Below are 13,602 nucleotides of genomic sequence, written 5' to 3' on the forward strand. Positions count from 1 at the left end.
GATTATTATTTTAATTTGAGTTAAATAATTTGCTATCGTTTGCATTAAAATTTAATTGAAATCATAAACTAAAGTTTAATATTTTTGTTTAATATGGATGAACTCTCTATGTTTCTAAAAATCTGATGTTAGAAAAATATTTACAAGCTTTAAAAAAAATAATATGCATGATAGTTATAAATTAGTGATAATCAATAAAGGACCAAGATTAGTATATTTTCTATCACAAAATATTCACTTTATGTTATGAATCTGACCTTCGTGAAACATTTTTCTCTGAAAATAACCTTTTTGAGAAAAAAAAATACAAGTTTTTCAACAAAATAACGATTTCTTGAAGAGTTTGTGATTCATAAAAATGAGGGGAAACAACAAAAACGTTAGATTTTCTTGAATTATGAATATCATGATCGAAATTCATGGTCATTTCATGATAAATGTTGGAATTCACTTCTTTTATAAAATTTGACTTCATGAAACGTTTTTTTCACAAAATGTTTTTTGAGAAAAAAGAAGTTTTCAAGACAAAAAAAAAAAAAAAAGATTTCTCGAAGAGTTTGTGATTCATAAAAAGGTGTCAAAAACAAAAAAACGATAAATTTTCTTGAATTATTAATATTATGATAAAAATACATGGTCATTTTCATCGTAAATGTTGAAAAGATGGTATGACATCAAACCTTTCAATTTGATCTTTTTTTATGATTAACCCTATAAATTATCTAGTTGATTTTGATGTTTCACAATTTATAAAACTTGATAACAAAAAAAAAAAAAAAAAAAAAAACATTCTCTATAAATTAAAGGTTTGAAATTGACTAAAAGAGCTCTAGCAAATGAGTTTCCACAAAACTTACATAAAACAATCGCAAAAAATTATTTTCCACACATAAGGTAAGTAAGCATACGAAAATAATACATGCACATAACATTAGACATAACTTGCTGACCAACCATGATCGATGTTTGTTTAACTAAAAAAAACATCTATCTTTTCAAGAGCAAGCCTATAGCTACCTAGCATGAGAAAATAAATCACAATGTCCCCAAAACAAAGAGCACGGATACCCAAGTTTGAATCAAGACCTAGATTCTCTTTACTGCTAAGACAAACATGCAGAGACAGGGACAGAGACATAGACAGTCTGAATGATGTGTCATTTACGGGGTCTTAAACTCTTAATAAAGGTCCAATAAGTACATTAACTTCCAAAATTCTACAAAGATCAAAACTAGTTTATTGAACAACATATGAAGAAAGTGTTATAAGGGCAATTTACATGGCTTGATTCCCCATGTTTTTTCTGCATAATCTTCAATTGTACGATCACTGCTAAATCTTCCAGAACCAGCAGTAGAAAGTATGCTCATTTTGCACCATTTCTCCTTATCCACATATGCTCTATCTGCTGCAGCCTACACTTCACACAATTTTACTCAATTTCATATCTACTCTTTCTTTTTTACTTAATGGGGACATAACTTTATCTATCTGGTAAGCTATATATGGGTGTTTCTTTTTTTTTTTTTGTCGTGCAAAAAGAATAACTTTATAAAGAAATTCAAGAAAATGGGTCTTCCCATTTTGCCCCAAATGTTTACATATTTGCCCTCATTTGTCTTTTTTCCTCCCTCCAATCATGGAGTTTGGAGAGTTTCTTGAAATTTAGGCAAAAAATCAAGAATCACTTACCTGAGCTTCTAGATAGCTAGTGAAATCTGACCCTAAAAGATAGAAATCTTTGCCATTCTCTACTGTATCACATAAGGATTTGAAGTAATCTTTGAATCCAAAGTACCCATCCCTCACCATCCTAGAAAAGTAGATGAAATTTTGATTTATCAGACATTATGACATCTAATTTGACTATAACATTCATGTTAAAAGTTTTGGGCTATTTTAGACATTTGGCTAATACTCATACCTTACTACTCGTCTAAATTGAAGGGGTGCTTTAATGGTGGATTCTTTCTCACGCAATTTCGGGACTTCATTGATCTTTGCACCAAATATAAACTAAAAATATATGGGAAAACAAGAAAGTTGTCAAATAGGCATGTGGAAAACCAAATTTGACATGGGAATTAGAAATTATCGATAAAAAGAAATGCAAATTCATCATGGAATTTGGAAGATATTTGAAGTTATACTTATACCATGTTTTCTGCACCTATTTCTTCAATAATTTCATTTGTTGATCCATCAGCTGTTGCAAGCAACAAACATCCATTCATAAGAAATTTCATGCTTCCAGTACCAGATGCCTCATGTCCTGCAGTGCTGAAAAATAAAACAAGCACAATCTCCATTAAACCTAGGGGTATGTTGGTAATTTTACTTTTATCTCAATAAATAATCACTTTTCACATATCAATACATACCTAATATGTTGTGAAAGGTCACTTCCAGGAATAACTAATTCAGCAACCGAAACATTGTAATCAGGAATAAAAACCTGCAAGAAAAAAAAAATTAAACTCAAGAATTTGAATTTATCCCAAATAATTAATACCTCTTCCACACATTTTTTTTTTCATCACAAAATGACCCTAAATGTAATATGTAACAACTAGTATTTGGGAATCTTGTTTGTATAAGACAATCTTTCCAATATATAATTTGTTTACCACTTTTTCGGTTTAGATCCAAAAAGGAATCTTTTTCTACTTTTTGGTTCTTTGTCTGATTATTTTCACAAGTTGTAATATTCACTTGTAAAATTAGATAAAGGGTAAATAGTCATTTTATTAACTATAATTGCAGAAAGATTCTTTTTTGAACTCAATCTAAATCATAAGGACCAAATGTGTAACTCAATCTAAATCACCATAATTGACAATCTAACACTATCTTACTAAAATGGGTTACTAATTTTGAGGCAAAATCACATCATAAATATTAACTTTTGAGAATTTAAAAAAAGAATACCAAAAATTATGTCAAATTTACCAGTTTAAGAAGGTCACCAATATCAGTGTCATTATTAATTGTTTCTGCAACAGCATGACAAAGCTTGATGATTTTCTTTGCAATTTCATAACCTGGTGGAGCTTTCCCACCAATTATGCAGACACGTGGCACCACTTTCCTTCTATCACTTTCCTCCATATTCTTATAAAAATAAAAATAATACTTGTTATTACAAAAAGTTACAAATCAAGAAACATTTTCCCTTTTCAAAAAGATGATACCTTTATGCAGTCATATCGATGAATAACACCTAATATATTCAAAAACTGTCTTTTGTATTCATGTATCCTCTTTATTTGCACATCAAACATTGCATCCAAACTAACCTACAATTGCAAGGTAAAGATAATAAGTAAAAGAAAACAAAAAAAAAAAAAAAAAAAGGAAATAAGTTATCAGAAACCTTGACTCCACTCATTGTTTCAATGTATTCAGCAAGCCTCATTTTGTTTATCTTCTTTACCTAAAACATGAAAAGTTTTTTTAGCAAAACAACAATTGTAAAGGAAACTGAATTAAAAACCTACCATTTTCCATTCATGTTGTAATTCAGGAATAGATGCATGATTTTTGAGATGAGTCAAAAGGTCAACATCATGGATCCAAGATTCTGTTCCTAACCACTTTGAGATTAGAGAACACAGTGAAGGATTGCTTACTACAATCCATCGACGCTGAAATTATAAAAATAAAAATTAAAAATTAAAAATAAAAAAAGTAGCCATGTTATCTTATGCTGTTTCTTTCTGACTTAATACATAAAGAAAAAGTAGGCTTTCCACTTTCCTCATTAAGTCCTGACTTTCTATAAAATTTCCATTTTTGGATTTTTTTAAACTAAGATGACACTTAATGAGGAAATAAAAAAAGAAACATGGTGTAAGTATTTTGTCTAAAAGAATTTTTACCTGAGTTACTCCATTTGTTTTGTACTGAAATTTCTCAGGCCATAGCTCATAAAAGTCCTGCAAATAGTTTAAGTTCAAAAAATTAATATCTAAAATGAAATATACATAAAAATATTAATATTAATTACCATGAATACACGTGTTTTTAGCAATTCAGAATGAGCTTTGGAGACACCATTAACAGTGTGAGAACAAACAATGGACAGGTTTGCCATTCGAATATTCTGTCAACTCAATAAGAAAGGTATCAATATAAATTATAAAACCTTTTTTTTTAGTAAATTTTTTTTTTCAAGATATGTAAAAGTTTAGATTTTATGAATAATACCTTAACAGCACCTTCCTCAATGATTGACATTCGTGACAAACGAACATAATCTTTTCCAATCTTATTTTTTAACTCCTCCATGAATGCAAAGTTTATATCATATATAATCTGTCAAAAAAGAGTTTCATATCAGGAATTATAATAAAGTTCAAAGAAAAAGAAAAACATTCTAGACTATGTTGTACTATGAACGAGTTTAAATGAGTTGACTCACTTGTAAATGGCGAGGTAAAACAGTTTCAAATAAATCCATGGGGACTTTTTCCAATGCTTCAGGTAATACTGTGTGAGTAGTAAAAGTAAAAACTTTGCATACAATATTCCATGCCCTTTTCCAACTCAAATCTTCTTCATCAAGAAGCACTCTCATCAGCTCAACTACTGAAATAGATGGATGTGTATCATTCAGCTGCAAAGCAACCTGCATATGATGAAAGATAAATGAGGGGTAGATTGGTAATTTTACAAAATAATATAACAAAGATAGAAGCTGTTGAAGCTTTATATATAATATAACCTTATCTGGGAATTCATCAAAGTTGTTATGCATGTCTTTGAACCTCCGAATAATGTCTTGCAAAGATGCTGACACAAAGAAATATTGTTGCTTTAGCCTTAATTCCTTCCCCTGAAATAATGAATATGAGTAAATGACAATTTTACCCTTGTGTATAGAAATGATGGTAAATAACAAAATGCAGTTAATGTAAGAAGTGTTATAAATCACAGGTTATTTTTCTTCTAATATTAATACAAACAGAATTATATTAAATCACAATATGATCAGAAACTTAAACGAAACACAGATATTGAATATTATAAGTATAATTATATGGTTTTCTTTATCATAAAAAGATAAAAGTATTTTTGTTTGGTGTAATATCAAAAACTTGTTTTTCAAAAAAGAAAGGTTGTTTGTAAGAAAGATGAAATACGTAAAAAGAACAAAAAATATGAAAGAACTTTTTTCAATATATTTGCACTCTCTTTGTTAAACACAAGTTTATATTCTTAGTCAATAGATGCTAAAGATCTGATAAGATTGAATTTAATATTTACAATAATAGAAAATGTTCTAAATTTCGCATGCAAATCAAGTCAGCATTCTAAAAATCATGAAAGAAGAACATGAAATGAGTTTGGAAGAAAAAGGACATTCGAATATTTATTGAACATCATTTATCCAAATAGCCTTTAGAGGAAAAAAGAAAAAAGAAATATGAATTACCAAAGCAAAAAAAAAAATGAAAAATGTACACAAAAGTAGGTTGCTATGATTAAATTCAAACCTGATAAGAACGATCATCAGGATATAAAACATTGCTTATTATTTCTGCCTTTTGTCTATTCACAATAGCATTGATATAATCTCCAGTATTATAAGACTCCTGCAATAAAATTATAAAACCAACATTTTATATTTATATTAATACAAATATTCTAAAAACAAATAGCAAAATAATCATACTCACTATATCAAGTCCTTCACTCGGTTTAGCAGCCCATAATCTGAGATTAATTGTGTTTCTTGTTCCATAACCAGGTATAGGATTATCATAAGCAACAGCTTCAACCTACACCCAAGGGCAAAATGGTCATATAGCAAATATACTTAACATATTAAACTTCTTTATTACAAAAGAAATAACTCACTGTTTCTCCCGGAATCCAAACTTTACATTTCTTTCCATTCACAACTTCCTCTTTAACACTCCCATAAAACTATCTTCGTGATCATTAAAAGTAGTTTAGACTTATCACAATATATAAACTATTAAACAAGTATAAGTATATTTGAAAAGAGATATATAAAAAAAAATAATAAATAAGAATATGTTATAACCTTTACAGGATATGATACATGGACACGTTCTATTTCCCATGGATTTCCAAAGTTGAGCCAATAATCAGGTTGTTCATGTTGGAAGCCATCTATTATTATTTGCCTAAAAAGCCCATATTGGTAACGCAATCCGTATCTGAAAATTAAAATATAAATTTTTATTTTTATTTTTATAACCAAAAAATGTAAATAAAAGTAAAGACTTTGAAGATAAAAAAAAGTTTTAGTAACATGATGGGACTCTTAGACTCAAGATTGTTTGGATGCGTGTTTCAAAGAGATTATTGTGGCTTGAAGAATTGTAAAGAGATAATTTGGTGGTTAATGTGAGGGATAGTTAGGTAATTTCACACTTAGGAACCAATGAAGAATAAAATAATATTACCCCCATGCAGGAAAATCCAATGTTGCTAAAGAATCCATTTGGCATGCAGAAAGCCGAGCTAAACCACCATTGCCAAGGGCTGCATCTCCTTCCTTTACAATAATAATAATAATAAAACAAAATAAAATTACTCATACAAGTTACCAGTTACCAGTTACCAGTTACCAGTTACCAGTTACCAGTTACAGTGACAGTGACAGTGACAGTGACAGTGACAGTGACAGTGACAGTGACAGTGACAGTGACAGTGACAGGTGACTTTACCTGCTCTGCAAGAACTTCATACTCAAACCCAAGTTGGCTTAAGGCTTCTGCACATTGATCCTTTATGCCAAGGTTAATAACACTATTTGATAACGAACGACCTGAAATTTGAAATTTGAAATTTGAAATTTGTTATTGTAATGCAAAAATGTTGAATTTAATTCACCTAAATAGTTCAAGATTGATGATAAAAGACTTGTTATTAAATAAATGTTGTACAAAAAAAAAAAAAAAAAACTTGCCCATTAGGAACTCGAGTGAGAGGAAGTATAAACGTTTAGGATCCTTCTTTTTGAAATGTTGTTGTGTGTCATGCCATCGTTCAATTAATCGGTCTCTCACACTATGTGACAATGCCTGTAATAGCAAGAAATAGCAATGTACTTTACTATTGTTTATATTTATTTGTGTATTATATGCACTTTTTGATGCAAAAATCTGATTTGTTTTTGAAAAGTATCAAGAAAAGGCTTAACTTTACAAAAAAAGTTTCTGAAGTTTCGTTATTATTAGAAGTAAAAACTAAACATACACAAAAACTGTTGAAATCTTTACCTGATAAGCTTCAAAATCATCAAAACTGAATCTTGATCTTGCTACTGTGTACTCAACATGATGAAGAATATCCTTTTGAAGACTTACTGGATCGTTTTTCAAGAACCCATCCATCAATTCAAACATCCTTTCTGTTTTAGCCCCCGAGAACCCTGCTTTCCTCACCACAACACCTTCACCGCCATTAATGGCGTCCATCAATGCATTCTCGATTCTGATCAAACTCTCGTTATCTTCAATCTTATTCCCATTCGAATCAGTGACCTGAAACTTTACCACAAAGTAATCTTCTTTTTCATCAAATTCCATTGTAGCTTTCTCAATTCTATGCCCTTTTAAAACCCTAGTGATTGCCGGAAGCAGACCCATTTTGTCTTGAGCTCGAATTACGAAAACGGTACCGTATGTTGCATCTTTTTCGACTGTTACAGATGAAATAGAAGTACTCGAAGCTCGAATTGTCAATTTGCAGACATGTGTAAAGGCTTTCTTGAGTGCATTTTTTCGAAGTGAAAATGGTTTGAGTGACGCTAAAGACGAACATGTTTCGTTTCTTGGTTGATTACATTTTACTGTAGCGAGAGAAAATGGAAGGACTGCAGACATTGCTCAAATTTTCCAAGAATTTGCAGACGTTTGTGTGAAAATAGGGATGAATTCATGAACAGGTCACAGGTGTGTGATCACGGGGATTCTGTGTGTGGGTTTAAGGATCCAAGAAAGAAGTCGATTTGAAGCAACATAGAATTTTTTATACATTTGAGCCACAATTCAATGCATAGAAATTAGAATCAAAAATTAATTCACGTTTATTACAATTTAAAATAAGAATTAACAAAATAAAATGTATTCGTAAAACTAAAATCTGAGTCGTGGTTTGCTTTGTTTATTACATTTCTGATTGCGACATATTTTCGAGTTCTTTGAGCACAATTTTAATGGGTTTATTGAGTTATTCAAGCTCATAAATGTTCTTTTAGAGATTAAAGTGATGTTCTTGATTTAATGAATATAACATTTAATCTTATAAACTATCTAAAATGTTATTTATACATATTATAAAAAACTGTTTAACAAAAAAATTTAAGAAAAAAAGGCTATAGGCTTTTTACAACTTTGTTTCTATTTATTTTACTTTTATTTGTCAAATGTGACAGTAATTTTTTAAGTATTTTAAACTAGAACTTATTAGTCCCATGTAGTGGGATGCAAACGGGTTCATCCGTATTGTATTTTAGAAAAAAAAAAAATAACATACGATATTAAAAACGTAACATACGATGTTCAAAAGGCATTGTACAAAAAATACATAATGACATTTTCTGGAAATTATGTGGATAATTTTTGTAATTTTTTTAAACATGTGGACCGTTTCTATAAACAAAATACAAAAATGATATTTTCTATAAATTACGAGTCAATTTTTGAAATTTATTTTCTATACGGCTCAAACCGGTCAATATACAAAATCTTAGATATGGACTATTTTTGCAAAAAAAAAAAAAAAAAAAAAAAGCTTTGCATGGCTTTTCAGGTTGTTGACGTTTATGGCCACTGCGGTCTCGGTTGCTTAGATCTTGTAGTTGCGTTTAGGTCTTGTGTTCTGAACGTCGTAATTTCTCCATACTATCTCAAATTTTATGATTTTTATATCCACACATTCGTATTTTAGTCTACTACAACCTTCGTTTAGATTAGTCCCGTTAAAAAGTAATATATTTTTACTTACGATCTGTATATCCACACGTTCTTTATGAATGTATATATGAACATTTTTTTATAAAATCGTAAGTAAAAATATATTACTTTTTAATTCTAAAACGTTCATACATACATTCAAAAAATGTGTGGATATAAAGTTCGTAAGTAAAAATATATATTACTTTTTAACGGAGATAATCTAAACGAGCGTTGTAATAGATTCAAATACAAACATGTGCATATAAAGATTATTAAAATCTAAGATCATATGAAGAAGTTATAATGGTCAGAACACAAGAGCTAAACAACCAAGTGGCCATAAGTATCAACATCCTCGAGCACCTCATTAATGATTGTCCCACGAGGATGTTGTGAGTAAAACCTAAAGAAACCGGTCATAAGTATTGAATGTGTATAAAAACAAAAAGGACTTATTTTGCACCAAAAAAATATTAAGGACTAAATGTGTACAAAGTGAAAAATATATTAGTCTATTAAGACATTTTTCTCTGCTCACCTGGAAGAGCCGGTTATAAGGAGTGAATATGTACAGTTTAAACAAATTGAAGGAGTAAATATGGATGGAAAAAAACTTAGTGGCCAAATGTATACAAATCGAAAAGTATATTATGCTTTTTAAGTCATTATCTCTATCATATACTCAAACAACACTTAGTAGAAAATATAATAAAAGAAAAAAATTACAAATTGAAAAGTATATGACCTTTCAATTGAGAGGGCATTCCTTACCACTAAGACAGATTCGTTGGTACTTAACACGGTCCTTCATGGCCACATTGGAAAACGGAGGGAAAAAGATCCAACTTTAAACATCAAACAGTCATAACTTTTTATCCGTTAAGAGCTCAATATTAAAAAGAAAGACAAGAAACTCAATAGTATAAATACAAAAATATTAACAAAATAAGTAGATAGTTACAAATCATGCATGCATCTGGTCACAAATGGTCTGCAATCCAGACTTATAACTGGGATGAATCAACCACACTCCAAGTTCATTCTTCATACGCGCATTCACTACCCATTTCTCACCCTTTAACTTTAAACTTTCTTCCCTACTAAATGATTCATTTTTATCCGTTTTCTTGATTTCAGAACCCCATTTATCATTCATCAGTTTATGAGCAAATGAAAACACTTGTGTTCGAGGGGCAGGATCGTCATCCACAATGTTGTAAATTCTTCTAAAAGAACATAACATATTCATATTGTTGTTTAGTTTTATGAAAGAAAGGTTCAAAAAAAGACAAACTTGTTGTGGAAAGATAACACAGCCATTGAAGGTGTTGGTTGTTTAGCTTGTTTCTCAAAAGTTGAGCATGTTGAAGCATCTGCATGAGCATGAGATTTGAGAACATCATCAATCAAATCATGTGGCAAAAACACAAATCAAACTTACCGGGTCACCAATATCTTTGAAAGGAGGTATGGAAATAAGGAGGTGAGTATGTTGACTCAAGATGTTTATGACTTCAAGCCTGAACACTCTATTTCAAAGTTTGTTTATTCAATTGAAAAGCAAGAGAATATATATAGGAAGAAGAAGAAGAAGAAGAAAACTAACGTAGGCTCAGTAGCATCAAAAAGATGGACGTTGAATCCCAATTTATCCAGTCTTGCCTTTTTCCAAACGTTTGTACAAGTTCCAGATAAAACCCTGCTCGGTATAATGTACAAATCATCAACATTTCCACTAAATAAAAATTAATGGAATAACTCTGGAATTTACCATCCTTGATTCACGAGGTCTTGAGCAACAAACTCCCCAACGAAACCCAGACCGAGTATAAGCATCCGATTATGATTATTTCCAATACCAAAGTGACGCACTTCAGCAGATGCTGAAGAACCAAGTCGTAAATTTGAAGGTCTACCGATTGACCATTTTTGATCGAATGGGAACCGGAGAGGACCCGTGGCCGGAAAACAACACACCTCCATGTCCAATGTCCAATCTCCGGTTACTCTTTTAGATCTAAAATTCATATAATAAAAGAATGGATGAGCATTCGGACCGGGGCGGAACCGGAACCGGATAGAACCGATCGGGCCGGGTTCGGGACGATATTCTTGTGGATTTTTGGAACCGAGAACCGGTAGAACCGGCGAAAACCGGAACCGTATGTTGCTATTTCTCGAGGACCAGTTCCAACATTGAAGACACGGCAAGAACCGGCAGGAGCTCGAACCGGTAGAACCGGCGGTCCAGTTCGGTTCTTAATTTCGGCCGACTTCGGTTCCCGGGTCGGGTCCAGTTCCAGCCGGGTCGGTTCTTTTGCTCATCCCTAAATAAAAGACAAGTCATTTTTCATTTAGGCTTTTCATCAAACACCTGGGTACATATTTGATGAAAGAGTCCTAAACTTAAAAATGAGACTTGTATTCAAAATTATTGTATTTAACTCGAACATCATTAAGACTACCCTCATCAGCAACCCAACTCAATCCAACTTTTCTAATTAAAACTAATTTCTCTCTCTTCAACTTATACAACCCAATCCAATCTAATTTTTTACATTCATTAGCAACCCAATCCAAACCCATTTTTATTTAAAAAAATATAACTTATTTTTATTTTTCTTTTACTAAAAACTACTAGAAATATTAAAAATAAATATTTTATTTTGAAACAAATAAATTATTTATTTTAAACATAAACTAAATAAAAATAGATAAAGAAAATATTTTACATTCATGAAACATACTTAATAAAATGAGTAAATTACATGAATGGTCCCTATGGTTTAGGGTAATTTGCGTGTTTGGTCCCTAACTTATTTTTTTAACTCGGAAGGTCCCTACTGTTTGTTTTTGTTACGCGCTTGGTCTCTGTCTCATCTAAAAAAACTATTTTGCCCTTGATTTTTTAACTTATTTAAATAAACACACCCCCAACCCCAACCCCTCACATTACCCTACCTACCACACCATTTTTCCCTATTTAAATAATAGTCTTTTTAGGTAAGACAGGGACCAAGCGCGAAACAAAAACAAAAAGTAGAGACCAAGCGCGTAACAAAAACAAACATTAGGGACCTTCCGAGTTAAAAAATAAGTTAGGGACCAAATGCGCAAATTACCCCAAACCATAGGGACCATTCGTGTAATTTACTCTAATAAAATAGATAAAATAAGTTACAAATACAGAAGATGCAAACTACTAAATTATTCTTCAGTTCTGAATTTTTCCATATATGCTCAATCAAATTGTTTTTTTGAGTGTTATGAGTTTCTCTATTGCGAACTTGTGCCCTGTTGGTCACTGGATAGATCTCCAATTCGTTGAGTAGAGTATTCAAAAGATTATTCGTCTTCTGTAGTTATAAATTCTGATGGATCATAATAATGAAGGTATGTGTGTCGTTCATCCTCAACTATCATATTATGAATAATGATACATGCAATCATAATTTTCCCCATCATATCTTTGTCCCACACAAGACAAGGGCGATGAAGAAATGCAAAACGAGCTTGTAAAACTCCAAATGCTCATTCAACATCTTTTCTAGCAACCTCTTGATGTTCAGCGAACAACTTGTGTTTTCGAAGTTGTGGAGAACTTATTGACTTTACAAAGGCAGCCCATGAAGGATATATGCCATCAGTGAGATAATAAGCCATATTATTTTCTAGATCATTCACAGTGTAACTCACCTTTGATGCTCGACCTGCCAAGACATCATCAAAAAGAGGAGACCTTTGGAGGACGTTAATGTCATTGCACGAACCTGGTGTTCCGAAGAATGCATGCCATATCCATAAGTCATACGATGCAACAGCTTCCAAAATTATTGTTGTCTTACCGCTTCTACCTGCATATTGTCCAACCCAAGCGGTGGGGCAGTTTTTCCATTCCCAGTGCATGCAATCAATACTGTCTACCATATCTGGAAATCCACGTTCTTCTCCAACATGAAGCAGTCGTGCCAAATCATCTTGATTGAGACTTCTAAGGTACTCTTCACGAAAGCATGAAATGACACCTTCCACAAACTTTACAAGAGCATCCATTGTCACAGTCTCACTCATTCTTAAATATTCATCAAGTTCATTTGTTGATGTCCCATATGCCAACACCCTCATAGCTGCAGTACATTTTTGTATTGGTGAAAAACCTTGTCTGCCTGTGGCATCACGTCTTTGCTGAAAATATGTTGTAACAGCTTCCACTATGCGGAGAAATAGTGGTTTTCGCATTCGAAATCTACCACGGAATTTTTCTTCACCATACGTTGGATTGCCAACAAAGTAGTCTTTCATCAAACGTGTCTCACCCTGCTCACGTTCCCGATCACAATACCTCCTTCTTGCTCTAGGATGATCTCTTACATTCATGTTTGGCATGCCTATGAGTAACTCACTCATGATAACATCAAGTTGTCGATTCTGTTGAACAACTTGTGTTTCCCATTCATCATATTCATTCATATTCAATGAACTGGAACCATCTGATGAGTTTGCATTATGAAACATTTTTCAAAGAGATTAGAAATGAAGAGTGAAATGAAGAACTAGAGGTGGATATGAAAATATGTAAGTGTTATACTCTATTAATATAGGAAGAATATTGATTTTTGTTTTTTTTTCAAATTTTAAATAAAGATAATGTTAAAATTAGTTTATTTA

General features: G+C 31.6%; 2 protein-coding genes and 1 pseudogene across 2 annotated transcripts; all 3 read right to left on the minus strand.

Annotated features, from left to right (window-relative positions):
• Positions 1–1,139: 1,139 nt before the first annotated feature.
• LOC145124600 (uncharacterized) lies at positions 1,140–8,051 on the minus strand. The gene is made up of 22 exons (XM_079060012.1): positions 7,255–8,051; positions 6,942–7,056; positions 6,700–6,800; positions 6,436–6,527; positions 6,051–6,186; positions 5,861–5,929; positions 5,680–5,781; positions 5,497–5,595; positions 4,725–4,835; positions 4,422–4,628; positions 4,208–4,315; positions 4,008–4,103; positions 3,880–3,936; positions 3,499–3,645; positions 3,375–3,434; positions 3,193–3,297; positions 2,951–3,112; positions 2,383–2,456; positions 2,158–2,281; positions 1,926–2,017; positions 1,694–1,814; positions 1,140–1,416 (listed from the first exon to the last, which is right to left on the minus strand). Exons 1-22 carry the CDS (start codon positions 7,858–7,860, stop codon positions 1,264–1,266), a joined length of 2,937 nt encoding a protein of 978 aa, XP_078916138.1. The 5' UTR covers positions 7,861–8,051; the 3' UTR covers positions 1,140–1,263.
• A 1,847-nt stretch (positions 8,052–9,898) lies between these two features.
• On the minus strand, positions 9,899–10,917 carry LOC145126578 (uncharacterized). Its single transcript, XM_079061917.1, has 5 exons — positions 10,706–10,917; positions 10,541–10,633; positions 10,376–10,454; positions 10,225–10,307; positions 9,899–10,160 (listed from the first exon to the last, which is right to left on the minus strand). The coding sequence occupies exons 1-5, from the start codon at positions 10,915–10,917 to the stop codon at positions 9,899–9,901; spliced, it is 729 nt and encodes a 242-aa protein (XP_078918043.1).
• A 1,362-nt stretch (positions 10,918–12,279) lies between these two features.
• LOC145126579 (uncharacterized) lies at positions 12,280–13,173 on the minus strand (annotated as a pseudogene).
• Positions 13,174–13,602: the final 429 nt, after the last annotated feature.

This window comes from Lactuca virosa, chromosome 7 (genome assembly GCF_052849685.1).
Source record: "Lactuca virosa cultivar CGN04683 chromosome 7, Lactuca_virosa_CGN04683_v6, whole genome shotgun sequence".
NCBI classification, from domain to species: Eukaryota; Viridiplantae; Streptophyta; class Magnoliopsida; order Asterales; family Asteraceae; genus Lactuca; species Lactuca virosa.

Excerpts from the sequence above, each read along its gene's own strand:
- LOC145126578 (XM_079061917.1), bottom strand. The coding sequence starts at position 10,917 with ATGGAGGTGTGTTGTTTTCCGGCCACGGGTCCTCTCCGGTTCCCATTC. Across the intron at positions 10,634-10,705 it reads GACCTCGTGAATCAAGGATG|GGTTTTATCTGGAACTTGTA; the intron begins GTAAATTCCAGA and ends TATACCGAGCAG. Across the intron at positions 10,308-10,375 it reads TCAAAGATATTGGTGACCCG|ATGCTTCAACATGCTCAACT; the intron begins GTAAGTTTGATT and ends ATGCTCATGCAG.
- LOC145124600 (XM_079060012.1), bottom strand. The coding sequence starts at position 7,860 with ATGTCTGCAGTCCTTCCATTTTCTCTCGCTACAGTAAAATGTAATCAA. Across the intron at positions 3,435-3,498 it reads TACAACATGAATGGAAAATG|GTAAAGAAGATAAACAAAAT; the intron begins GTAGGTTTTTAA and ends TTCATGTTTTAG. Across the intron at positions 1,417-1,693 it reads CTAGCTATCTAGAAGCTCAG|GCTGCAGCAGATAGAGCATA; the intron begins GTAAGTGATTCT and ends TGTGAAGTGTAG.